Consider the following 25,403-nt stretch of genomic DNA (forward strand, 5'->3'; position numbering starts at 1 on the left):
TTTCATGTTAGGAATGACATTTATCTTTTTACTTTCTTTTGAGTAAACAACGATGAATGAAATGGCAAATACAAATGGTTTTCAAACAGGTTAAAAGTGGCAAAAAGGTGTGGAATTAGAAGTTTCAAAGTTTTATGTAAATATTATTATAGAGTATAGAGTGTATATGTATATATGTATATATATATATATATATATATATATATATAGATAGATAGATAGATAGATAGATAGATATAGATATATATAGATATGTAGATAGTAATATTTCATCAGTTTAATACATTTTTTTTTTTTTTTTTTAAGGATACAATGACTGGAGGGAGTTTTGTGAGCTACCAAGACTGAACTCAACTTTGGACATGAAAATAGATATTTCTGAAGAGAACATCACAAAGAAAATTATTGAGTTGTATGGACATCCTGACAACATTGATGTGTGGTTGGGGGGTCTAGTAGAAGACTTCTTACCAGGAGGAAGAACAGGACCTTTATTTGCTTGTTTAATTGGAATGCAAATCAGAGCATTGCGAGATGGAGACTGGTAAACAGAATTATATACTTATACAATTCTAATACAAATGCAAATTATCCTCCTTACTTAAAGAGTGCCTGTCATGTGCTTGATACATTGCTTAATCCTCCTCACTTCCCCCATCATGATACACCACCCCCTGCCTTTATTTGTATTATGTTTTAGTATTCTACCTTGATATTGTTTTGTATCTTCTGCTCAGTCTCAGTCAGCTCCACAGACTGGGAAAGGGCATTACCCAACAGGTGAGACATAATCTGAAGCCATGCTGGGGAAAAATTTCTCCCTCACTCCGCTACATACAGCAGAGAGCAGTTCAGTGTGTGCAGCTGTCGGGTGTGTCCAGGGCCCGCAAAAATGTGGAGCCCACTCCCCCGTCCAAATCCAAAGGACGCAAGTCTACAAGGAAGAGTAGAGGACCTTCTGCTACCCCAGAACCCCAGCAATTGGGGGTACGGTGTCCAAGAGAGTCTCTGGTGACCTATGGGTCACGGATCCAGGCCAAGATGGTGGAATATGAGTAGCTGGGCAGAAGACTTCGGAGCCTGAGGGAAGATCTGAAGTTCTCACGTTACCAGGCTGACCATGCCTCTGGAGGTAAGAGGCAGAAGTTTTCTGCTCAGGCACAGGCTCTGAAGATAGAGGTGGCTGAGGTGGAGGAGGCCAGAAGGAACATTGCTGGGGGTGCAGGGATCTTTAAGGAAAAAATGTCAAATGATGACAGGTTTTAAGTAATGCAAGCAGGTGCAGAAAGCCATGTAGACAGCAGTGAGGAGGATGAAGGAGAGGAGTAAGGTGAGGAGAGTCTGGTGAAGGTGAAGCTGTGGAGAGTGAGGGGGGATGTCACCCCTAATGCATGTAACCCCCAGCCCCCCAGGATAGCTACCCTGAGCTATATCAGGTGGCGCTGCCTTCTAGTGATGGTGAGGATAGCGGTGAAGAGAGTCTGGTGAAGGTGAAGCTGTGGAGAGTGAGGGGGGATGTCACCCCTAATGCATGTAACCCCCAGCCCCCCAGGATAGCTACCCTGAGCCATATCAGGTGGCGCTGCCTTCTAGTGATGGTGAGGATAGCGGTGAAGAGGACCTGGCCAGTGGGGTATGTTGGGAGCCATCATACAGCAGGAGTCACCTACCCGCTTGGAGGATTTCGCCTTTGGTGAGGATCTGGGCAAAGATGATTTGGTGAAGAAAAGGAAGAAAAAGAATCAGAAAGTTCAAGAAACTGTGTCCTTTGTGTTTCATCCTTTCCAGCAGTCTGGGCCAGCTGTGAAGTTGGTTCAAGCTGTGGGGCCCCCCCAGATTGTCAGACCCCATTTCTATAGTGGAACGGGGCCAGCATGGGGGTATAGCATGGCGTCAAAGATGGCTGCAGACGCAATAGATGTGAAGCCCACCCATCCTGTCGGTAGGGAAGAATGGGCTCATGGTGGGCAGCTCTGTCACTACAGGACCGCTCCAGGGTGGCGGGGGGCGTGTCCAAGTGCCAACGGTGAGTCATGTTGCCGTGTGCTCAAGGGGGAGGTTCCCCGAGTGCTGTGGGCATTACCATCGCTGCGGGGCACTCCTCTGTGAGAGGGGGGAGTGTCCGGGTGCCGGTGGCGGAGAGCAATGGGTCCATGTGCTTGGGGGGTGGTCCCCTGAGTACTGTCTGTTCTGCGTGCGCTGCGTTGCACTCCTCTGTGAGGGGGGGAGTGTCCAGGCACCGGGATCAGCTGCAGAGCCTGTGTGATCAGGCAAACCAAGCGGTGGCGCAGTAGGAGAAGCTGGGGTGTGCTTGGAGGGGCAGCCCCAGACTTAGGAGGTGTCATCGCCCATGGAGGAAGAGTCATCAGGGTCGACCCCAGCAGCAGATCAGCCAGCAAAGAATAATAAAGCATAATAAGACCAGCAGTACTACAAGTACAAGCCAGCTCAGAATGTGTTTGGCAGGTTTCTAAGGGTGCAAGATGTGTGAATGAAGGGTGTAGTGTTGTGGATGAGAGGAGTGTATGTGGGAGAGTCAGTGGAGAGAATGTTGTTGGGAGTAGTAGTGGTATGAATGGGAAGTCTGGTTTGGATGGAGAAAAAGATGATGGGAGTGGTGGTGTGAATGGTGGTTCTGGGTCTGGTTCTGGTCCCGCTGCCCCCCAGGTAGTGACTGATCCTAGGAGCTATGCTAATGTCGCTGCCAGGGGTTCTGGGGGGTCTCCCTCTCTGTCCGGCTCTGAAGGCCATTTGCAACAGCACCTCCTGAAGGCTCTGCGTAGGGGCGACAGGTCGATCCAGGTAGAGGGGAGGGGTTAAGTCGACCTGTCTTTCTGGATAGAGAGGCACGGCTTGGGGCCTTTCTGAGAGCGGAATGGGGAGGTCTGGTCCCTCCCGACACTCAGGCAGGACAATAACCATAGGAATGTGGTCCATCGGATTTTGAGGGGCGAGGATGTGTGTCCACCTCGTGCTAAAGTGGTTAGGCTCCTTCAGATGGAATTCAGGGCGAGTGACATCTTTGCGCTGATTCACCCCTATGGTTCGTCTGAGTTTGACGTCAGTTTCGTTAGGCCAGAGGGTCTTGAACTCTTCTGGTCAAACTACGAAGTGGCGAAGAACGAGCCTGGCTGCCGGGATTTTGCCGTAAAGGCAATTTCCCGTCAGAACTCTGTCAAGAAAGTGACCGTTTCGACCCGTAACGAGTCGATTTCTTGTTATGACATCATGACCTGGCTCGGACGGTATGGGGATGTGACGGACGTGCCCAAGAAAAACTTTGATGAGCAAGGGATCTGGTCTGGGGCCTGGACGTTTTCCGTCAAACTCAAGCGTTCAGGGAGCATGGTTGTCCACATTCCGTCAGCCGCCTTCCTTGGACGCGATAGGATCCAGGTCTTCTACCAGGGGCAGCCTAAGGTCTGTCACAGGTGTGGCAGCCCCACCCATTTTAGCGCAGCCTGTACTGTGCAGGTCTTCGCTTTGTGTGGTGGGGTGGGTCATCTGGCCACATCCTGTAGGCAGATCCGGTGCCACCTGTGTGGTATCCTCGGACACCCTTTCAGCCGTTGGCCTTGTGCCTTCGCCTGTGCAGCAGCCGCTCCGGTTGAGGAGAGCTGTGAAGTTGCCTCGGCTGGGGATGGTACGGGCAGGGATGGGGGCACAACAGAGTTAGTGAGAAGGAAAAAGGGCTCTGCCAAACTAAGGCGGGAGGAAAATAGTAGAAGGAGTAGGGAGCTGGAGAGTGTCCAGGTGGCATGGGTAGCTTCAGCCCCTGCTCCTCAAGGAGCCCTGGAGGAGAATGTGCTGGATGAGGAGATCAGGAGGCTTCACAGAGAGGAAGGCAATATGGCCGACCCTTCCGATTCCTCCCACTATGAAAGTGTGGATGAGGAGAGTGGGGAGAGGCCCAAAAAGAAAGACAGGGGCAAAAGAAAAGGGAGAAAGAAGAGGTCTGTATTAGGGGCCAGGTCCAAAACGGACGCCTGACTGCCCCCCTCCCCCCCCCCCCGATTGACCTGTCCTCGATACCATCTCCTCCCCCTCCTTGGAGGGGAAGGTGAGGGCGAGGTGCCAAGGGAGAAAGAACCTCTAGGGGGGAACTAGGCCCTGTCCTGTTGAGGCACCTTCCTCAGAGGGCAGGGCTAGACCGGGGCCGGACAGAGACGGGGACAATATGGATCAATCTGAGTGTAAAAAAAGATCCGAGAGTGGTCTTCTTCTCATCTTCTTCCGGGGATGAGGGGGCCAAAAAGAAAGGGAAAGAAAGGTAAAGGGTGTGGTTGTCTAATTTAATCACCCTGTATGGTGGCACTCACCCCATTGATGCTGGCATCTATTAATTGGGCCAGCATAAAGTCTCGGCCGCGTTGAAGCCGACATTTTCTTTTTACAGGAGACCAGGTTGTCAGATCTAGCCTCTCTGGTAAAAGCCAGAAGAGAGTGGAGGCGGGGTCCCTCCCACTGGTCTCTTGCGGCTGAGCCATATAGTGGGGTGGCGGTCCTTTTTACCACTCCTGTTGAATGCCGATGGGTTATTGAATTAGAAATGGAGAGGTGCCTGATCTTAGATGTCTTCATGAAGGGACAAGAGCTCCGGCTCATTAACATCTATGCCCCACAAACTAGGTGGGGCCGTAAAGATCTCTTCATGAAGATTAAGCCCTTTCTTTTTATGAGTCGGCAAGTGATTTTTGGAGGGGACTTCAATAATTTCACGAGGTCCCAAGATAGGACGGGTTCCAATAATCCGCTGACTTATGACTGTGTGGCCCTTAATAATATAGTTAGGGAAGCTCGCCTAGAGGATGTCCACATCTGGAGCTCCTCGGGTCACGCGGGTTTCACCTTTCATGGAGTTAGCTGCAGGTCTAGGTTAGACAGGTTTTATTTAAAGGAGGAAGCCGTCTGTGGTTGAGGTGGAGTTCTCCGATCACTGTAGGATTTTGTTTTCCTTGACTGTTTCAGAGACCCCCGGATGGGTAAAGGTTTTTGGAAGCTGAATTCGTCCCTCCTGGAGGAAGCGGAGGTAAGACAGTCCTTTGAGGATTTTCTTCAGAGTCAGGTACCTTTACTGGACCTATGTAGTAGTAAGTCAGAGTGGTGGGAGATATTCAAGAAGCGGGTTGCGGGCTTCTTCCGCCAACACTCGAGCCTCAGGTCCTTGAACAGGTATCGCCTGTATCAGGGTCTGAGGAGGAAACACGAACTTCTCGTCTCGACTGGAGGTAGCCGAGAGGATATCTCCAGAGTGTAATCCTTGCTGATGAGGTTTCAGTACGATAGGCACACATCTTTGGTTTTTGAGAGGGATTACGGGAGGTACCGCTCGCCTGACCCTTACAAGGGGTAGACCCCTCTCTTGGCATTTTGGCAGAAGAGATCAGGGAAGAGGAAGTGAGACTGACGATCGAGGGGCTTGCCCAGGCTTGTCACCAGGTCCGGATGGCTTAACATCCGAGTGGTACAGGACCTTAAAGGAGTTTTTAGCTCCCCTCTTGACTGAGGTATTCAATGAGTGTCTCTCCTCGGGCACTCTGCCGAAGTCAAAGGATAAAGATCCCAGCCCTATTGAGAATTGGAGGCCCATAGCTCTTCTCAATACGGACAGGAAGCTTCTGGCTAAGATACTGTTTAATGTGTTGGCGAAGTTTGCACCCCGGCTCCTTTCGGAGGCCCAGCACTGCACTGTTCCAGGCCGAAGCACCTTAAGTGCTGTCCTTAGTGTCAGGGATGCAGAGGAGCAGAGTAGTGCGGGTCTCTGGAAGGGGTACTTGCTGTCCTTGGATCTGGCCAAAGCATTTGATTGGGTGAACCACGAGTACCTCTGGTCTGTCCTCCTGAGATATGGCTTACCGAGTACTTTTGTTAATTGGCTTAAGATCTTGTATCCAGGGGCAGAGAGTTTCCCTCTGGTGAACAGTTGATTTGGCTGCTCTTTTGAAGTGGGGTCCGGAGTCCGTCCGGGTTGTCCTTTGATCCCACTCTTATATGTGTTCGCTATCGAACCCTTCCTTAGGAGGGTGAGTTGCGGACCATTGGCGGGAGTCGGGATGAGTCTGGCGGAGCCGGCTGTTACCCAGAGAATGATGGCGTACGCTGACGATGTCACTATTTTCGTCTCTTTTCGAGAGAGAGGAGGACGATGTGGTGATAGCGGAGATAGACTGCTACTCGGAGGCATCCGAGTCTAAGATCAACCGGGATAAGTGTAAGAGTCTCTGGCTGGGAGGGGGGATCCCACGTTTGATCTCCTGGACACCCTTCCAGGGCCCCAAGAATGAGCAAAAATCTTAGGCATCACATTCGGGCAGGATGATTATCCCATCAAAAACTGGGATGGTAAGCTTCAGGATGCCACTCAGAGGGTGAACCAGTGGAAGGGTTGGTCTTTGACCCTCAGGGAAAAGGTACACGTGATCAAATTGTACCTGCTCCCCTTCTTTATCTATCTTGGCAGTGTATGTATCTTGCCAGAGGCTCACTACACTAGGATCTACAGCCTGTTTTTCCAGCTGTTATGGGGGAACAGGATGAACTTAGTCAAGAGGAAGGTTACATACCGCACGAGGAGAATAGGGGGTTTATCTATGATAAATAGTGTCGCTCGCGAATATTCGCAATGCAAATTTTATTTGCGAATATCGCATATTCGCGAATTCGCGAATATTCGCGAACATAGCGCTATATATTTGTAATTACAAATATTCTTTAGTTTTTTTTTGTTTTTTTTCACAGTGCACATCACAGTGATCATCCCTCTCTGCTTCCAGCTTGTGTGGTGTAAAGAAGGCTCTAATACTACTGTGTGAGACCGGTGTGCGAATTTTCGCATATGCGAAAACTTGCATATGCTAATGTTCGCATATGGAATTTTCGCTTATGCTAATTTTTGTATATGCTAATTTTCTCATATGATAATTTCCGCGTACGTGAATTTTCGCATATGCAAAAATAAAACGAGAATATGCGAATATTTGAGAATATATCATGAATATTCGTCCATATATTCGCGAATATTCGTGAATTCGAATATGGCCTATGCCGCTCAACACTAATGGTAAACCCGGGGGTATTCTTTACGAACACCTTCTTGAAAGCCAACATCGCAATCCTCTGGAAAGAGAGGGCTCCTCCGTGGGTACTCTCCTGCAGGGAATGGTTTCGGCCTTTCTTCCTTGAATGGGAGAGAGTAGGGCGAGTGAAGGACCATCGTACGCCCCATGGACATCTTCCGGCTTACACTACCCCGACTCTGAAGGCGATACATCTGTGGGGTCTGGAAGTGTGGGAGATCAGGACCCAGTCAAGGCAGCTCCTTAAAAAGCGGGTTCTGTTGACCCACTTCCAGAAGCCTCTGGCGCTCAGGGACTGCCCAGGTCAGGATCTGATGGAGGGGTTGTACCTTTTGAACATGAAAAGGATCCCCCAGAAGATTTGGGACTTGACCTGGCGCTGCTTTCAGGGGAAGTTATATGTAAGGGACAACCTGAAGTACAGGAACTCTGATGAATGGGGATGTCCCCGAGAAGAGTGTGGGGACATGCTGGAAAGTATGGACCACTTCCTGCTTCATTGTCTCTTTAATATAGGGGTATACAACTGGGTGGGTGCTTCCATCGGCTGGAGTCAACTTGCCGGCCTTACCTATCCGGATTGGGCTTATGGGGCATTCAGTACATTGGGTGGCCGAGATCGGGAAACTTTATTCTTAGTTAGCTTAGTGGTTAGGTAACCGAAAAAAACTTTCCTCAAGGGCTCAAAGAGTAAAAATACCAAATATGGTGGGGGAACTTTTCACTAAAAGAACAACTATAAATCAACCTACAAGTGTGGAAAACCACACAGAACTGTGAATTTGTCCCAATGTAAATAATTTATAACAAGCGTAATCACATATAAAAATAATTTTATTGAGATGTTGATTAAAAAATGCATATATGTATAAAATACAGAATCAATTCATTAAAAAATATGTATATATACGTAAAGTTAAAAAATATCAATGTAAAATATAATTTATAAGGTGGATACTGGGGTGAGGAAGCCTGTGTACCAATAAGAGTAAATATAAACAGTATGACAGAACTGCTGGTAAGCTGCAATTGTAATAATAATAGGATTGCATACACCAAAAAGAAAATAATATAATGAAGCTATACCCAGGAGATATGTGCAAAAAAAGTTATAAATGTGCAAAAAGGCATAGGACAACACACTCCACATAGAGGCCAAAGGACAAAGAGTGAATTAAAAAATGATACAGTTAAAAAAATGACTGTTGGTGAAAAAAATCAATAAAAAAAACAGTGATGGATCACAACACACTGGTGAAATACAAAAGAGGGTATATAAAGTGCAAATGTGTGTGAATATAACAAATACAGGCGTAATTAAAGAACCCAGTAGTGAATTGATAAATAAATAATATCTGGGTGACCATATAGGGTCTTGGCAGCAGTGATGGTGATTAGCAGCAAACAGGTAGTAACAAATAAAGTAACTAGCAGAAACCAAATGAGCAGCAAAGATAGTAACGAGCAGCTGGCAAAAATGCTAAGAAGTAAAGGTAAAGGAAACAAGAGACTTTAGTATCAGCTGGCACAGGACTCACCCCAGTCCACCTCCACAACTCCGACGCGTTTCGCCGGAAGCGGCTTTGTCTTTGTATACCCTTTGTATACCCTCTTTTGTATTTCACCAGTGTGTTGTGATCCATCACTGTTTTTTTATTGATTTTTTTTCACCAACAGTCATTTTCTTAACTGTATCATTTTATAATTCACTCTTGGTCCTTTGGCCTCTGTGTGGAGTGTGTTGTCCTATGCGTTTTTGCACATTTATAACTTTTTTTGCACATATCTCCTGGGTATAGCTTCATTATATTCTTTTCTTTTTGGTGTATGCAATCTTATTATTATTACAATTGCAGCTTACCAGCAGTTCTGTAATACTGTTTATATTTACTCTTATTGGTACACAGGCTTCCTCACCCCAGTATCCACCTTATAAATGATATTTTACATTGATATTTTTTAACTTTACGTATATATACATATTTTTTAATGAATTGATTCTGTATTTTATACATATATGCATTTTTTAATCAACATCTCAATAAAATTATTTTTATATGTGATTACGCTTGTTATAAATTATTTACATTGGGACAAATTCACAGTTCTGTGTGGTTTTCCACACTTCTAGGAAGCTTAGTGGTTAGGTACTACACGTGGAATGCATGGTGTTTAGTATCGACCCAACAGAAAATCCTCTCTGAGGTGGAGCTCTCTAGGAATATCACCGGTGACCTTGAGAAGATCAGGTCTTTGGAGTAAGATCAGGTCTTTGGAGTCTTAGTACCTGTAGAAAAATGTGAGTTGTCATTTTGAGACAGAAAGTCTGTATTTATGTTCAGTTTTGCTAATTTTTGTTAGAGTCAATTGTACTTGATTTTGTATTTTGTTTTTTAATTTTATGATAAAAGAGTTTCAGTGTGAGATGGGCTGTGATTGGCTGAGGCCGCACATGCCCCCCTCCACTCTCGGCCCTGAACTCTACAGTGTGCAAGCTCTGCCCAGCATCTAGCAAAGGGAGCAGCAATATTTATCACAATAGGTCCCACCAGAATTTCCTGACTTTTGTCTCTGCCAGGATACTGCACCAGACCATCTGCAAGCAGTACTGCAGGCATGATCAGAAGGAGGACTTCTGGTGGCCAAACTTTCAGTGATTAATTAAACACAAAATTATAAAAAGTAATTAGAAAATTAATTAAAATAGGCTAATCTATAACATTAATTTTATTACTAATGACAGGTACCATTTAAAGGGGTACCTCCGCCCCTAGACATCTTATCCCTATCCAAAGGATAGGGCATAAGATGTCAGATCACCGGGGTCCAGCTGCTGGGGACCCCCTGGATCTACCATGCAGCACCCACCTGTAGCGGGTTTGCATTGAGGGGTGGGGCGTGACATCACACGTGGGCGGAGTCGTGACATCACGATCTTCTATCCCGGTGGTCGAGATGGACTCAGCCTGAGGACCTCCAGCGGTTCCGGAAGCCGCTACAGGTGCGTGCTGCATGGTAGATCCAGGGGGTCCCCAGCAGCGGGACCCTGGCGATCTGACATCTTATCCCCTATTCTTTGGATAGGGGATAAGATGTCTAGGGGTGGAGTACCCCTTTAAGAATGAACTTTTGTAAAAAAAAATAAAATAAAAAAATAAATAATAAGGTAAATGAATCATGAATGAGCAAACTATGTCACCTTGAGATCACCATGTGGGACTTATGGGTTCTTCGATTACATTTAGATGACTGGGTTGTTGATGGTTTGACAGGAGGAGTACCCTTCTTAAATATGCTTAGTGACCTATAGCTATTTCAATGGTAAATTGCATGGCACAAATTAAAAAAGAAGGGAGGAAATGCCCAATGTGAAATCTATGATCTTTATTTGAAATTGCACCTTTGCCATCCTGTGGTTGGTCTACTGGCTTCTAAAGGACACTAGTTAGGGACTTTACACATCTTCCATGTACAATATTACCCCAGCCACTCTCTATTCTGTTTCCTGAACTTTTAATCTGTATAATTTTAATCTGTACACAATCTGTGCACAATTGTTTTCCTTCCCCTGATAAATTCCCTCCACAATCTTTGCCTGAAAAATCTTTGGATGGAAATGCTGTAGTATGAATATAAACAGTAAGTTACATACACAGCTCTATACAAAGTGCGAAGAGCAGTACAAGGGCCACAGTGTAATGGCACACTGATGCCTCAAGATGCTACGCCATTGTGATAGCATTGATATGGATTTTATCAGTGACCTAGTAAATATCTTACTCCCGACCAAATTCGTTATTTGAGTGTATACATCAAAGTAAATCAAATGGAGTCATGTCAGTTTCAAATACTTCATACTTCTAGCATTATTATACAGTTGTCTGGGCTATATAGCCATTGCAATTAGCATAAGTTCCCACCCTCACTAGGGAGGTAAGTATAGCTTTGGCATACCATATAAGGTATACTTATAAGGTGTAATTTTTGGAGGGATTCAAGGAGTTGTTCAGGACAGGAAATCTTCTTACACGGTGGGGGGAAAGCAAGGAGCAGAGTATTGTGGGGGATGGGCTTTGTCAAATAGTCTTTTTTTATAATATATGCATATATATATATATATATATATATATATATATATATATATACATACATATACACAAACACATACATACATCCACTACAATCCCCCCTTAAAATGACCATCATCCTAACCCATCTGCCCCAATGTGTTTTCTCAAACACTTCACTGTACTTTAGACGACCCATGGCTTGTCCATCGACTCTCTTAGCCTCAGACTTTACACATATGGGGTGCATTCTCCAGTCCAATTCCCTTCTAATTGGGTTCTGAGCTTCATTTCCCCAAGTATCCCATAACTTGAGGTAGTTAACATTTACTCATCCCACTAGCTAGGCCTATTGTTACGCCTAGCGCTCCGGGTCCCCGCTCCTCCCCGGAGCGCTCACGGCGTCTTTCTCCCTGCAGCTCCCCGGTCAGTCCCGCTGACCGGGAGCGCTGCTCTGTCATGGCCGTTGGGGATGCGATTCGCACAGCGGGACGCGCCCGCTCGCGAATCGCATCCCAGGTCACTTACCCGTTCCCGTCCCCTGCTGTCATGTGCTGGCGCGCGCGGCTCCGCTCTCTAGGGCGCGCGCGCGCCAGCTCCCTGAGACTTAAAGGGCCAGTGCACCAATGATTGGTGCCAGGCCCAATTAGCTTAATTGGCTTCCACCTGCTCCCTGGCTATATCTAGTCTCCTCCCTTGCACTCCCTTGCCGGATCTTGTTGCCCTTGTGCCTAGTGAAAGCGTTTTGTGTGTCTAAAGCCTGTGTACCAGTACTTCTGCTATCCACCCTGACTACGAACCTTGCCGCCTGCCCCCGACCTTCTGCTACGTCCGACCTTGCTTCTGTCTACTCCCTTGTACCGCGCCTGTCATCAGCAGTCAGAGAGGTGAGCCGTTGCTAGTGGATACGACCTGGTCACTACCACCGCAGCAAGACCATCCCGCTTTGCGGCGGGCTCTGGTGAAAACCAGTAGTGACTTAGAACCGGTCCACTAGCGCGGTCCTCGCCAATCCCTCTCTGACACAGAGGATCCACTACCTGCCAGCCGGCATCGTGACAGTAGATCCGGCCATGGATCCCGCTGAGGTCCCTCTGCCTTATATCTCTGATATCACCACGGTGGTCGCCCAGCAATCCCGACAGATCGCCCATCTAACCCACCAGCTGTCGGAAATGTCCACCATTGTGCACCAACTTCAGTCGCAACTTCAGCAGCAATCATCTCCTCCGCCAGCTCCTGCACCCCTTCCGCAGTGAGTGGCCACTCCTAGCCTCCGCCTATCCTTGCCGGACAAATTTAATGGGGACTCTAAGTTTTGCCGTGGCTTTCTTTCGCAATGTTCCCTGCACATGGAGATGATGTCGGACCAGTTTCCTACTGAAAGGTCTAAGGTGGCTTTCGTAGTCAGCCTTCTGTCTGGAAAAGCCCTGTCATGGGCCACACCGCTCTGGGACCGCAATGACCCCGTCACTGCCTCTGTACACTCCTTCTTCTCGGAAATTCGAAGTGTCTTTGAGGAACCTGCCCGAGCCTCTTCTGCTGAGACTGCCCTGCTGAACCTGGTCCAGGGTAATTCTTCCGTTGGCGAGTACGCCATACAATTCCGTACTCTTGCTTCTGAACTATCCTGGAATAATGAGGCCCTCTGCGCGACCTTTAAAAAAGGCCTATCCAGCAACATTAAAGATGTTCTGGCCGCACGAGAAACTCCTGCTAACCTGCATGAACTCATTCATCTAGCCACTCGCATTGACATGCGTTTTTCTGAGAGACATCAAGAGCTCCGCCAGGAAAAAGACTTAGATCTCTGGACACCTCTCCCACAGTCTCCACTGCAATCTGCGCCTAGGCCTCCCGCCGAGGAAGCCATGCAAGTGGATCGGTCTCGCCTGACCCTGGAAGAGAGGAATCGCCGTAAGGAAGAGAATCTTTGTCTGTACTGTGCCAGTACCGAACATTTTTTGGTGGATTGCCCTATCCGTCCTCCACGCCTGGGAAACGCACGCTCGCACCCAGCTCTCGTGGGTGTGGCGTCTCTTGATGCTAAGTCGGCTTCTCCACGTCTCACGGTGCCTGTACGGATTTCTACTTCAGCCAGCTCTTCCCTCTCAGCCGTGGCCTGCCTGGACTCTGGTGCCTCTGGGAATTTTATTCGGGAGTCCTTGGTGAATAAATTCCGCATTCCGGTGACCCGTCTTGTCAAGCCACTCCACATTTCCGCGGTCAACGGAGCCAGGTTGGATTGCACCGTGCGTTTCCGCACGGAGCCCCTCCTAATGTGCATCGGACCTCATCACGAGAAAATCGAATTTTTGGTCCTTCCCAATTGCACTTCCGAAATTCTCCTTGGACTACCCTGGCTTCTACACCATTCCCCAACCCTGGTCTGGTCCACTGGGGAGATCAAGAGTTGGGGTCCCTCTTGTTCCAAGGACTGCCTTCAACCGGTTCCCAGTACTCTCTGCCGTGACCCTGTGGTTCCTCCTGTATCCGGTCCCCCTAAGGTCGTTAAGGACTCTGCCTGCCACAGGAAATGCCTCTCCCCCCTCCCAGTCCCATCAGGCAAGCCTCTGTGTCCCCTCATGGCTCCCGTCCTTGTGTCTTCCTGCCCCGTGCCAAGCTTCACCCTCTGCCCTCCCTCCCCATTCCTACTCCTGCTGTACTGCCTGCCATTGAGGAAACCATCCATTCCTTCCCGGTGTCCTCATCCCAGGGGAGGCAGTCACCGGACAAAAAAAAGGGGAGACCTAAGGGGGGGGGGTACTGTTACGCCTAGCGCTCCGGGTCCCCGCTCCTCCCCGGAGCGCTCACGGCGTCTTTCTCCCTGCAGCTCCCCGGTCAGTCCCGCTGACCGGGAGCGCTGCTCTGTCATGGCCGTTGGGGATGCGATTCGCACAGCGGGACGCGCCCGCTCGCGAATCGCATCCCAGGTCACTTACCCGTTCCTGTCCCCTGCTGTCATGTGCTGGCGCGCGCGGCTCCGCTCTCTAGGGCGCGCGCGCGCCAGCTCCCTGAGACTTAAAGGGCCAGTGCACCAATGATTGGTGCCTGGCCCAATTAGCTTAATTGGCTTCCACCTGCTCCCTGGCTATATCTAGTCTACTCACCTTGCACTCCCTTGCCGGATCTTGTTGCCCTTGTGCCTAGTGAAAGCGTTTTGTGTGTCTAAAGCCTGTGTACCAGTACTTCTGCTATCCACCCTGACTACGAACCTTGCCGCCTGCCCCCGACCTTCTGCTACGTCCGACCTTGCTTCTGTCTACTCCCTTGTACCGCGCCTGTCATCAGCAGTCAGAGAGGTGAGCCGTTGCTAGTGGATACGACCTGGTCACTACCGCCGCAGCAAGACCATCCCGCTTTGCGGCGGGCTCTGGTGAAAACCAGTAGTGACTTAGAACCGGTCCACTAGCGCGGTCCTCGCCAATCCCTCTCTGACACAGAGGATCCACTACCTGCCAGCCGGCATCGTGACACCTATCCTTTCTATAATTTTACACCAAGTATTCCTTTTCCTTATAACATTATCACCACTAAGATGCCTATTTCACCCCGCTATTTGTACATGTTCACCAACTCATTTTTCTCATACAATGTCACATCCTAACAATCCGTTGTGATTATCTTTTCCTCTGGATCAACCATGGTTATGTAAAGACATAGATTTAACAGTTATCAGAGAATATATCTTAGATACATCTATATGGGATCATCATGATCCTCACTTATTTTCTGACACAATCACATGTTTAAGGAAATGGGTAACAATTACAGAATCTGAACTAGGCACAACTTTATGAAAGGTTCTCTGCATCTATGGTTAGGGAATCTGTACAGTCAGACAAGGACATACTGATATTGGTCCACCTTAGGCAGTTAAATAAAGTCTACTCATAGTCTCTGAAACAGGTAAGATGATTATGGAGTATGCTGGACAGGTACCTTTATTAATTTTCCTGGGTCATAACAGATTTAACTAATGAAGTCTTTACAAACCTTCTTTCTGCATTGTTGAATCCTGAGGCCACCCAATGTACAGATATTACTACATACATAGCTCCCTTCTTTTTAGTGTATGGGGCCATATATGTTACCATGGGATACAAGGCTGTTGGCATACACAATTTCCTACCAACTCTCCAGATACTGTCTTTGCCCTGTACCACCACTTTCTTCTTCCATTGGTTTCTCTCAGCATGCATTGCTGGTACTTGCAAGAGACCTAACTAGACAGATCCACACTCCCCATCCGCTTGTATACTCTGTACCATAACTGTGGGAGGACAGTCCCCTTGGCTTCTGAGGTTTGTCTCCTTCATGTTGGTCTGATCTTTATGATAGCCACTTTCTCTGGCAGCTCTAGGACTTTGAACACTTGAATGACAAACTATAGATTCTACATTTCATTGGTTTTCCCAAGGATTAAAAAAAAAAACTTTACTCCAATAAGCTCATAGTTGTGGGAGGTAATAAAAGTGTACCCGTACTCATTATGTCTTACTTTCAGATATCTTACACACGTGAATATCTTCAACTCTACTTTCTGAACCAACAGCTCATATTGAGTGGTTTATTGAAGTAGAACGTCATTCTGCGTGTGGTCACCATATATCCTGCCTTATGTATTACACCTTTGCATCACTTGGAGTAAGCTAACATTTACAACTCAACATCAACCATGGATTCTCTGATATATTTAATTTTTAACCTCATTAGCTCAAGGCAATAATTTAATCATAATCTGAGAGTAGCAAAGCTACCAAAGAATGGTCTTCTTTTTTGGCATCTTCATGTTACACTAAATTATCATTTTAAAGTTACCCACTCAAAATTGATGTTATTCAAATAAATGCAATGTAGAATGTACAGGTATGTCACATTGGGTATACATGTACTATGAACATACTCAAGTTCAAACAGTAGATATATATGTATCCTTCAAGTCTAATGTGACTTTGTGTTTCAGGAGAGGAGGCTGTCAATCTCCCTATAAGCCCCACCTTTCTCCTCCCACTCCTCTATGTCACTGGTCACCGCCCATTTGAGTCTGGCTTTTTGTTTTCCTTCAGGTTTGGTCAGTCTTCAATAACAATTGAATGTCTAGTAACTGACTGGATTTCTGTATCACCCTACAAGGAGACATATGATATACATGTAACATGTAACCAAGATGTACAAATACCAAATACTCAACATACAACACACAGGGCCAAACACACATTCTCACCAAAAATGTAAAAGAAATACAAAAATATACAGAGCTCTTTCAAAAAATTTGGAAAAAATCACCTTCAATGCACATTGTTTATAATCCAATAAACCATTAGCTAATTTAAATGCTTAAGGTAATATTTATCAATTAAATAGTGATGACTTTTTTATATCTTATTTTAATTTTCTTGTCCAAACTTCTCCTGCTGCAACTGTGAAAACAAAACTTATTAGGAAATTAATGAAATATCATCAAATAGGTTCAATTAATACCACTTGGATTTTCTTTTGTTCTTTACCTATCTAAAAATGATCCATCACAACACAAACAGCTTCACAAAGAAAACATTCACTTGTCATATTCCATGTATTCCTGATTCATTAATACATATCACACATATACAACATACTTTATATCATAAGGACCATCCTATGAACGTCATCATATAACTACATACACAAAATATAAGTAACAATCATGTATCACACAGCTTTCCTAGAAACCTACCAGGCCCTCTGCATTCCATAGCACTAAACGCTCCTCATCATCATCTTCACTTTTACCCCCACCACTGAAAACAATTATCTCCATTCATACATCTGGAAGTTATCATCTCCACCCTGAAACAAAGGCTCTCTTCATTCAATATATGATTTATCTCTTATTCAACATCCTATCAACAGGCTACCAAAATGTATATATCTGTACATCGGTGTTAATTTCATTGCATAATTATTTTGATTATAATTTTAGCCAACCCCAACCCCTCTTTATCTTTGACTTAACTATACACTACAATCATACTTTGCTCTGAAGAATCACACTGCTGTATATGACTGTATATGAATACTGTATATAAGACTGCTATATAAGAATACTTCTGTTAATCAACCATCAGTATATTATATATCAACCTTTCAACTGCCTTAGACATTCCATAGTCCATTCTTCACTCACCACATGCTTTTCCATCAAAACCTTGAATCTCCATTTTGTTTCTCTTTCTAATCCTATCAAGCTGCTAACAACAATGTGCTCCTCTTTCACTTGTCTTATCACTTGTATATATAATTAACTTTTGGACTAACTTATCAGCTTACACAATACATAAAAAACCACTAAGGAGGAGCCATCAGGACAATTAGTCATCATAGTCAAAAACTTAGGTTATAACTCAGACATAGCTTTTGAGGGTACTACAACTCCCATCATACCTTCTATTCATCCCTTGACACACACACACACACACACACTTTTTCCTTTTCTCCAGCTTACCATCTCTATACGTTTCCCATCTTTGCACACTCATACATCCTTCCCGTGGCATTTTCCTACAGCTCAGTCACCCATTTGACATTTGTGCGGCAGCTACTTGCTATACACTCTCTCCCCCTCAGGTCCGGTGCCCCCCCCCCCCCTTCCTCTTTCAACACAGTGAGGTCTGTTTGAAATTGCAGCTCTGTAACCTCTGACTTCTCCTTGTATCATGTAACTTACATCTGGCCCACAGCCCCCCCCCCCCCCCTTGTGCTATTCAAGGTGTTTCCTATTTTTGGGACCTCCAGCTGCTACTCAAACTGGTCTGCTATCATCTAATTAACTACAAACCCCTTTCAACCCCTCCTTTTCATAGGAGATATCTTTAAAACATTAGGGTTCAATTAACAGACACATTTAAATGCAGTTCTGCCTTTTTAACTAGGTCTAGTACTAGAAAGGAAAGATCTACTCTCTCTTCTACATTAGCTAGATAACATTAATTCTGGGACACATCAAGACATGACACATATACCACATATACAATCAGTTGCAATGGGACGGGTCCTGGGATAATGTAATTGTCAGAGAGTCCCATGTCATACCGTCTAGTATACACTCTGGCAATGGGACGGGTCCTGGGAATATGTTATTGTTGGAGAGTCCCATGTCGTACCTTACGGTATACACTCTGTCCTAGACATGCCTTCAGTGTCTACTTATGACAGTATCCTCTGATATCCTCTCTCACAGACAGACTTCTGGAGGAGCGATTATCAGTGTACCCCAAAATTCAATTCCCCAAGAGACAGCCCCAGTTAATCGACTTCCTACGCCACTGATATCCTCTCTATGGATCATCAGCTTACTCTGAAGCAACTCAATTGCCCCAAAGAGACCCAGTCCCCCCCCACAGGATCCTGCTTATTCACTCACTCACATTTCATACACACTCGGGTAGCAGATAGTTACTTATGACATGCTTAGGTAAATTACTCTGGGCAAGAATTTATGTTAACTGCCTTTTGTTGGTCGTGAGCCAGTTGACTAAGGCACCAAGATAAACCAAAGGGGGATACAGTCGAACTTTGGCTAAGTACAAGAAGGTGTCCTACCGTACTCTCGGAGATGATCCGCTTCTCGTCTCTGTGTCCCATCTCTTTTGGTCCAAAATGATGCCTTGTATTGCGACTGCCTCACGGCTCCATAACCCAGAGTCCCTGTTCAGGCACCAAAACTGATATGGATTTTATCAGTGACCTAGTAAATATCTCACTCCCGACCAAATTTGTTATTTGAATGTATACACCAAAGTAAATCAAACGGAGTGATGTCAGTTTCAAATACATCATACTTCTAGCTTTATGAGGCAGTCGTCTGGGCTATATAGCCATTGCAATTAGCATAAGTCCCCACCCTCACTAGGGAGGTAAGTATAGCTTTGGCATACCATAAAATATTTTTTGTTGTTTACACAGTGTGTGTGTGTGTGGGGGGGGGAGGGGAGCAAGGAGCAGAGTAGCGTGGGGGATGGGCTTTGTCAAATAGTCTTTTTATAATGCATACACATTTGCTTGTCTCGGGAACAGCACAGAGTAGAAGTGGTTTGCCTTGGGGATTTGCTTCTACTCTGGACAGTTCCCTAGACAGGTGTCATCAGAGAGTACTTTGACAGAAAAGAACAACTCAACTTCAGCAGCTCATAAGTATTGAAAGGAGTAAGATTTTTTAATAGAAGTAATTTACAAGTCTGTTTAACTTTCTGGAGCCAGTTGATATATATATATATATATATATATATATATATATATATATATATATATATATATATATATACAGTACAGACCAAAAGTTTGGACACACCTTCTCATTCAGAGTTTTCTTTATTTTCATGACTATGAAAATTCTAGATTCACATTGAAGGCATCAAAACTATGAATTAACACATGTGGAATTATATACATAACAAAAAGTGTGAAACAACTGAAAATATGTCATATTCTAGGTTTTTCAAAGTAGCCACCTTTTGCTTTGATTACTGTTTTGCGCACTCTTGGCATTCTCTTGTTGAGATTCAAGAGGTAGTCACCTGAAATGGTTTTCACTTCACAGATGTGCTGGTGTGGAGGAGGAGGTGTGATGGTGTGGGGGTGCTTTCCTGGTGACACTGTTGGGGATTTATTCAAAATTGAAGGCATACTGAACCAGCATGGCTACCACAGCATCTTGCAGCGGCATGCTATTCCATCCGGTTTGCGTTTATTTGGACCATCATTTATTTTTCAACAGGACAAAGACCCCAAACACCTCTCCATGCTGTGTAAGGGCTATTTGACCAAGAAGGAGAGTGATTGGGTGCTGCGCCAGATGACCTGGCCTCCACAGTCACCCGACCTGAACCCAATCGAGATGGTTTTGGGGTGAGCTGGACCGCAGAGTGAAGGCAAAAGGACCAACAAGTGCTAAGCATCTCTGGGAACTCCTTCGAGACTGTTGGAAGATCATTTCAGGTGACTACAGCTCATCAAGAGAATGCCAAGAGTGTGCAAAGCAGTAATCAAAGCAAACGGTGGCTAGAACCTAGAATATGACATATTTTCACACTTTTTTGTTATGTATATAATTCCACATGTGTTAATTCATAGTTTTTATGCCTTCAGTGTGAATCTACAATTTTCATAGTCATGAAAATAAGGAAAACTCTGAATGAGAAGGTGTGTCCAAACTTTTGGTCTGTACTGTATATATATATATATATATATATATATATATATATATATATATATATATATATATTTCCTGGATAACCCCTTTAAGCTCAATAATAGACAAACCAGTACAATACCTTTATACTAAAGCAAGATATAAGATTGCTACAATGTGACTGCTCATGATTAACTGAAGTCTCCCTGCAGAGTTAAAATGACTGAACTGGGACACATTGATGAATTTATCACAAGTCAACCTATATCTTGGGACACACGTGTATAGCTGCAGAAAAAAAAATTGAGAAGATTTTGCACATCCAACAGTATCCAAAACTAAAACACGAACAAGCTTAAGGCACCGGCTAAAAATAGAGATATCATTGAACTGTCAGCTGTCAGAATCCATTCATATAAAATAAGCGTTTCTCATAAAAGTTTCCATAGAAAATGTATAGAAAATTCTGGATTGTACTGAATGTATTGAGCCAACAAAATATAGTCATTACTTTGTGTTAAATGTGATGCAATAATACTCATATGGTGGGGACTTCAAATAACATAGCCAATTCTGTGTTACTAATTCTGGTCGTAAATGTTCATGTATTTCTCATGTTTATCACTTTATAGGGGTTTTCCAATTATAAAACCTACTTTTATTGTTTAATAAATGACCATATTTTGATATTTTCCTACCTTTCTGTGGTCTTTCTTGATTTCCTTCTGCTTCTGCCGCAAAATTTCTTTTGCTGCTTTATTGCCTCACTTCGTGTCTAGTGTGCATCCTGTAACAGACTTTCTGTTCCTGCTGTAGCTGGGAATTCAACTAACTCTATATCCCTGCCACTTTGTTGGAGGCTCCTGTGGGTGTAGTGGGTAGTTGTAGTCAAAAGTTTGTAATGGGAGGGAAATAGAGTTGGCTGAATTCACAACTACAGTGTATAGCAGGAACAAGGCAAAAAGGTTCTCTGCAGTTATGCCCCCCCCCCTTAGCCAATCACTAACTGAGGCAGGAAACATCTGCATCTGGTGATCGACTGAGTGGCCCGTCACTGCCAAGACTAGTACGTCTTGAAAGGTAGGGGCTGGTGTGGTAAGAGAAGGACCCTGTTCTGAAGATCATGGTGGGTTCCAGTAGTTGGCCCCCACGTGTTTGGAAACTTATTTTCTATTTTATGGATGGGGATAAGTTTTATATAACAAATAAATACCCATTAACTTGCAATGCAGTAAGTCCACATATAGTTGGGGCAGAAGAAAACCACAGGGGTTTTGCTTTGCTTTGCTGTGAGTCCACAGAAAACAGGCATGTCTGATATATGGATTTTTCCACAAATGTTGTTGTAAATTTGACTCTGATTTCCAAAACCATATTTTCATGTACTATTCCATAATTAAAGGGGTATTCCAGGAAAAAAACCTTTTTATATATATCAACTGGCTCCAGAAAGTTAAACAGATTTGTAAATTACTTCTATTAAAAGTTAAGGTTGTTCTTTTCTGCTTTCTGATGACACGTGTCTCAGGAAACGCCCAGTTTAGAAGAGGTTTGCTATGGGGATTTGCTTCTAAACTAGGCGTTTCCCAAGACACGTGTCATTAGAGAGCACTTAGACAGAAAAGAACAACCTTAACTTCAGAAGCTCATAAGTACTGAAAGGATTAAGATTTTTTAATAGAAGTAATTTGCAAATCTGTTTAACTTTCTGTAGCCAGTTGATATATATTAATTAAATCAGATCTGCAATGATAACTTGGCCCATGGGACCCTGTTACTGATTTTGCATCGGGGCCCAGAAGTTACAAATTATGTCTCTGCTTCTAAGGAATCTATCATGCCTCATGTCACGTATATCAGTGGTCTAATTTGTCTTTTTAATATATTTAGGTTTTGGTATGAAAATACGAATGTGTTTACTGAAAACCAGAAACTGGAACTTGAAAAACATTCTCTCTCTCGGGTGATTTGTGATAATTCCGGACTAACACACGCACCTCCTGATAGCTTTCTGATGGCAAGTTATCCTGAAGGTTTTATATCTTGTGACACTATACCAAGCATGAATCTGGAAGTCTGGAAGGAAAATCCAGAACAAGGTATACATAACTGAACGTGCATTTCTCTAAGATTTTCAGTAAATTTATTTGAAAGACAAATATCACTGTAAAAAAACCTGAGTAAAAAATATTAGCAAAGTTCTATGTGATTTTTTAAAGTTGAAAAATAAACAAATTATATATATATATATATATATATATATATATATATTGTTACAGTATTTGTATCTATTTTGGATAGCACACATTGCAACTCGTCTGTATTTTATAAACTGACTCCTAGAAGTCTTTCATCTCTATCGTCATTCAGTGAAAGAAACAAATCGGTACACTCTGCGCTCCGGCCGCAAGCATCGGCCATGAGCGCAGAGTCCCTGTGTCCCCGTCTGCCGGTGGGGCTGGGATTTGCATCGTGGGACGCGCTTGCATGCAAATCCCAGCCCGTCACTCACCATGCTCCACTGCCGCCTCCTCCTCTGTGTCTCAGCTCCGGCATGCGCGTCCCCGTCCCCTAGGGCACGCACGTGCCAGAGCTCTGAAATTTAAGGGCCAGTACGCCCATAATTACTGTCACACCTGTCACTACATTATAAAGTTCCTGCACCTCCCCCACTTCCCTGGCGGATCTTCAGTGCCTCTAGCCTGAGATTAAGCATTCCATATTGCCTGTTTGCCTTATCCACGTATCCAGACCTTCCCGCTACGTTACTTGACTTCGCACCTTTGCCGCCTGCCTTGACCTTCTGCTACTTCTGACTACATTTCTGCCTTATCCTTCTGTACCTCGCCTTGCCCAGCTACCAGTGTGATCTAGCCATGTTGGGGGTAGCAACCTGGGTGTCGCCTGCCGCAGCATGACCATCCTGCCTTGCGGCGGGCTCTGGTGAAGACCAGCGGCGCCTTAAACTCAGCTCCCCGATATGGTCCGAGTCATCAGTCACACAGGATAGAGGATCCACATCCAGCTCCTTAACACAAATTGTTTACCCAAAGCACATACACTGTAGAAGTGCTGACTTTGAGAAATATATTTTATGACTGAAGGGCTATGGACACCTTTGCAGCAGGACAAAAATTATTTGTACATATATTAGATGAGTTAAATGAAGTTAAACTAAACCTCTGGATTTCAATTCTTATCAGTAATACAGGTTCCTCAGTACCTACCTGGTAGACTGACTGTCTCCTAGTTTTAAAGCCCAGCGATGAGCTGTCTTCAGCACCTGTGCTGATCTAGGCTAGTCTGAATACCTGAACTATCCCAGGAAGGGGATAAAAGCACAACTACCAAAGTTACCTTTCATCCCAAAAAAATTCTGGCCCAATAACAAGACTTACTAATGTCCCTAAAAAGCCAAGTCTCAACAGGTATTTAACAATTTCCGAATTTCCCGTATCTCACTTTACTTTCTTGGGTGTGATATGCATTTCCTGAGATCTGGTATCCACATATGACTCGTACATTGGAAATGTATAATGATCCCCAATGACTATTCCTGTCAATGTGTTGCAGAAAGAATACAACCAAAATGTGATTTGAACTGCATCTACTGCTGACATTTTCAATAAGATACCATTTGCACAATTAATATACAGGTTATTTACTCTTTTCTCAGCAAAGGATGACAAAGTGCCACATACATACTATATATACAGCCTGGTTGGATACAATGAGTACGAGTCCATGTGTGCGACTCCTCTATACAAAGTATCTACAGTACATTGTTAGCAAAAGCAAACCAGAGATAGGGAATTGTCCCAAGATTCATAAAAATGGTACAAAATATATTTGGCCCTTCCCCATGGCAAAACCAATCTATACAATGGAGCACTTTGTTTGGCACTAGCATATGTTCCTTCTTTAATATTAATTGCTGTACCACAGAATGTACTCAACACATACTGTATTACAAAAGACATTTAGATGCATCATTTGGCTTAAAAAAATTACTAAAAGCTGGCTTAAATAAAAAATTTAAAGGAGATTTTGTTTCATGGTTTCTTTCTAGAATTGTCTTTGCCAGATTTTCCTATCTTTTTGGAAATATTCAAATGTTTTCTATTTTTTATCCAAATACAAGCCTTGGATTTGAGAAAGAAAATCAAGATAAACTTAAAAATGGATTTGACCAGCCTGTATCTCACTGTAGGTGCATCTTGTGGTCTTCCAAAGAAGATAGAGAATGGGGGTTTTCTATATTGTTCGGAGATGGTCTTAATTTATTTTTGTAACTCTGGATATTACTTAGAAGGACATGAAAAATTTGCTTGTCTTGGAAATCAATGGAATGCCCAGCCCCCGCTCTGTAAAGGTATCATTTAATGTAGGACATATTACAATAAAAATCTATGGGAGGTGAACAGAATGTTAACTAGAGTGAATCTAAGGAAAGCATTTGGCGCAAACAAAGATGACAAATTAACATTGCAAACCAAAGTTCATTGCTCAGCAGTTTACATACAAGATTTACGCTATCATGAACAAAGTAAAAAATATTTTACATGTGGTAGATTAAATGACACAAAAAATGTGCATATTTTTTAAGGTCATACATTTTTGTTTTCATTTATGCTATATGTGGTTAGGAATGTAAATACGAAAGCATTTTATACCTTTACATTAAATTATGCTTTACTGTGATTGGAAACAACAGTTGTTGGCTCCAAAATGCCTCGGAGACATGGGCAAACATGAACAAAGTGTAAAGGTTAAAATCCTAATTTACATGTGCAACAATGAAAGATTTAAGAGTACCTGTCACCAAACTAAACTTTTAATATATTGTTTTGTATGTAATTATAAGACACTTTGCTATTTTCTTGCTGTTAAAATTCTCAACATTTTGATGCAGAGCTTTTTAAAGCTGGAAAACAATGTTAAGGGCAGGAGGGGTGTTAGGGGGAGTAAGGGAATATAAGCTAGTTAGTTTAGAAAATATGGTTTGATGACAGGTACTCTTTAATAGTTTTTATTGACTGGCATTGGAACAAAAAACTGCCATACCTACGGTTAACCATCCTAGTGATT

The 25,403-nt window shown here is 44.1% G+C and overlaps 1 protein-coding gene across 1 annotated transcript in view; it reads left to right on the top strand.

Annotated features, from left to right (window-relative positions):
- TPO (thyroid peroxidase) overlaps nt 1–25,403 on the top strand; it is a 172,482-nt gene that overhangs the window by 125,268 nt on the left and 21,811 nt on the right. Inside the window, exons 9-11 of the mRNA XM_056563064.1 lie at nt 307–544; nt 22,206–22,414; nt 24,526–24,687. Coding sequence (XP_056419039.1) covers nt 307–544; nt 22,206–22,414; nt 24,526–24,687 — 609 coding nt within the window. The remainder of the gene's footprint in view (nt 1–306; nt 545–22,205; nt 22,415–24,525; nt 24,688–25,403) is intronic.

The sequence above is a fragment of the Hyla sarda genome, chromosome 3 (genome assembly GCF_029499605.1).
Source record: "Hyla sarda isolate aHylSar1 chromosome 3, aHylSar1.hap1, whole genome shotgun sequence".
Taxonomy (NCBI): domain Eukaryota; kingdom Metazoa; phylum Chordata; class Amphibia; order Anura; family Hylidae; genus Hyla; species Hyla sarda.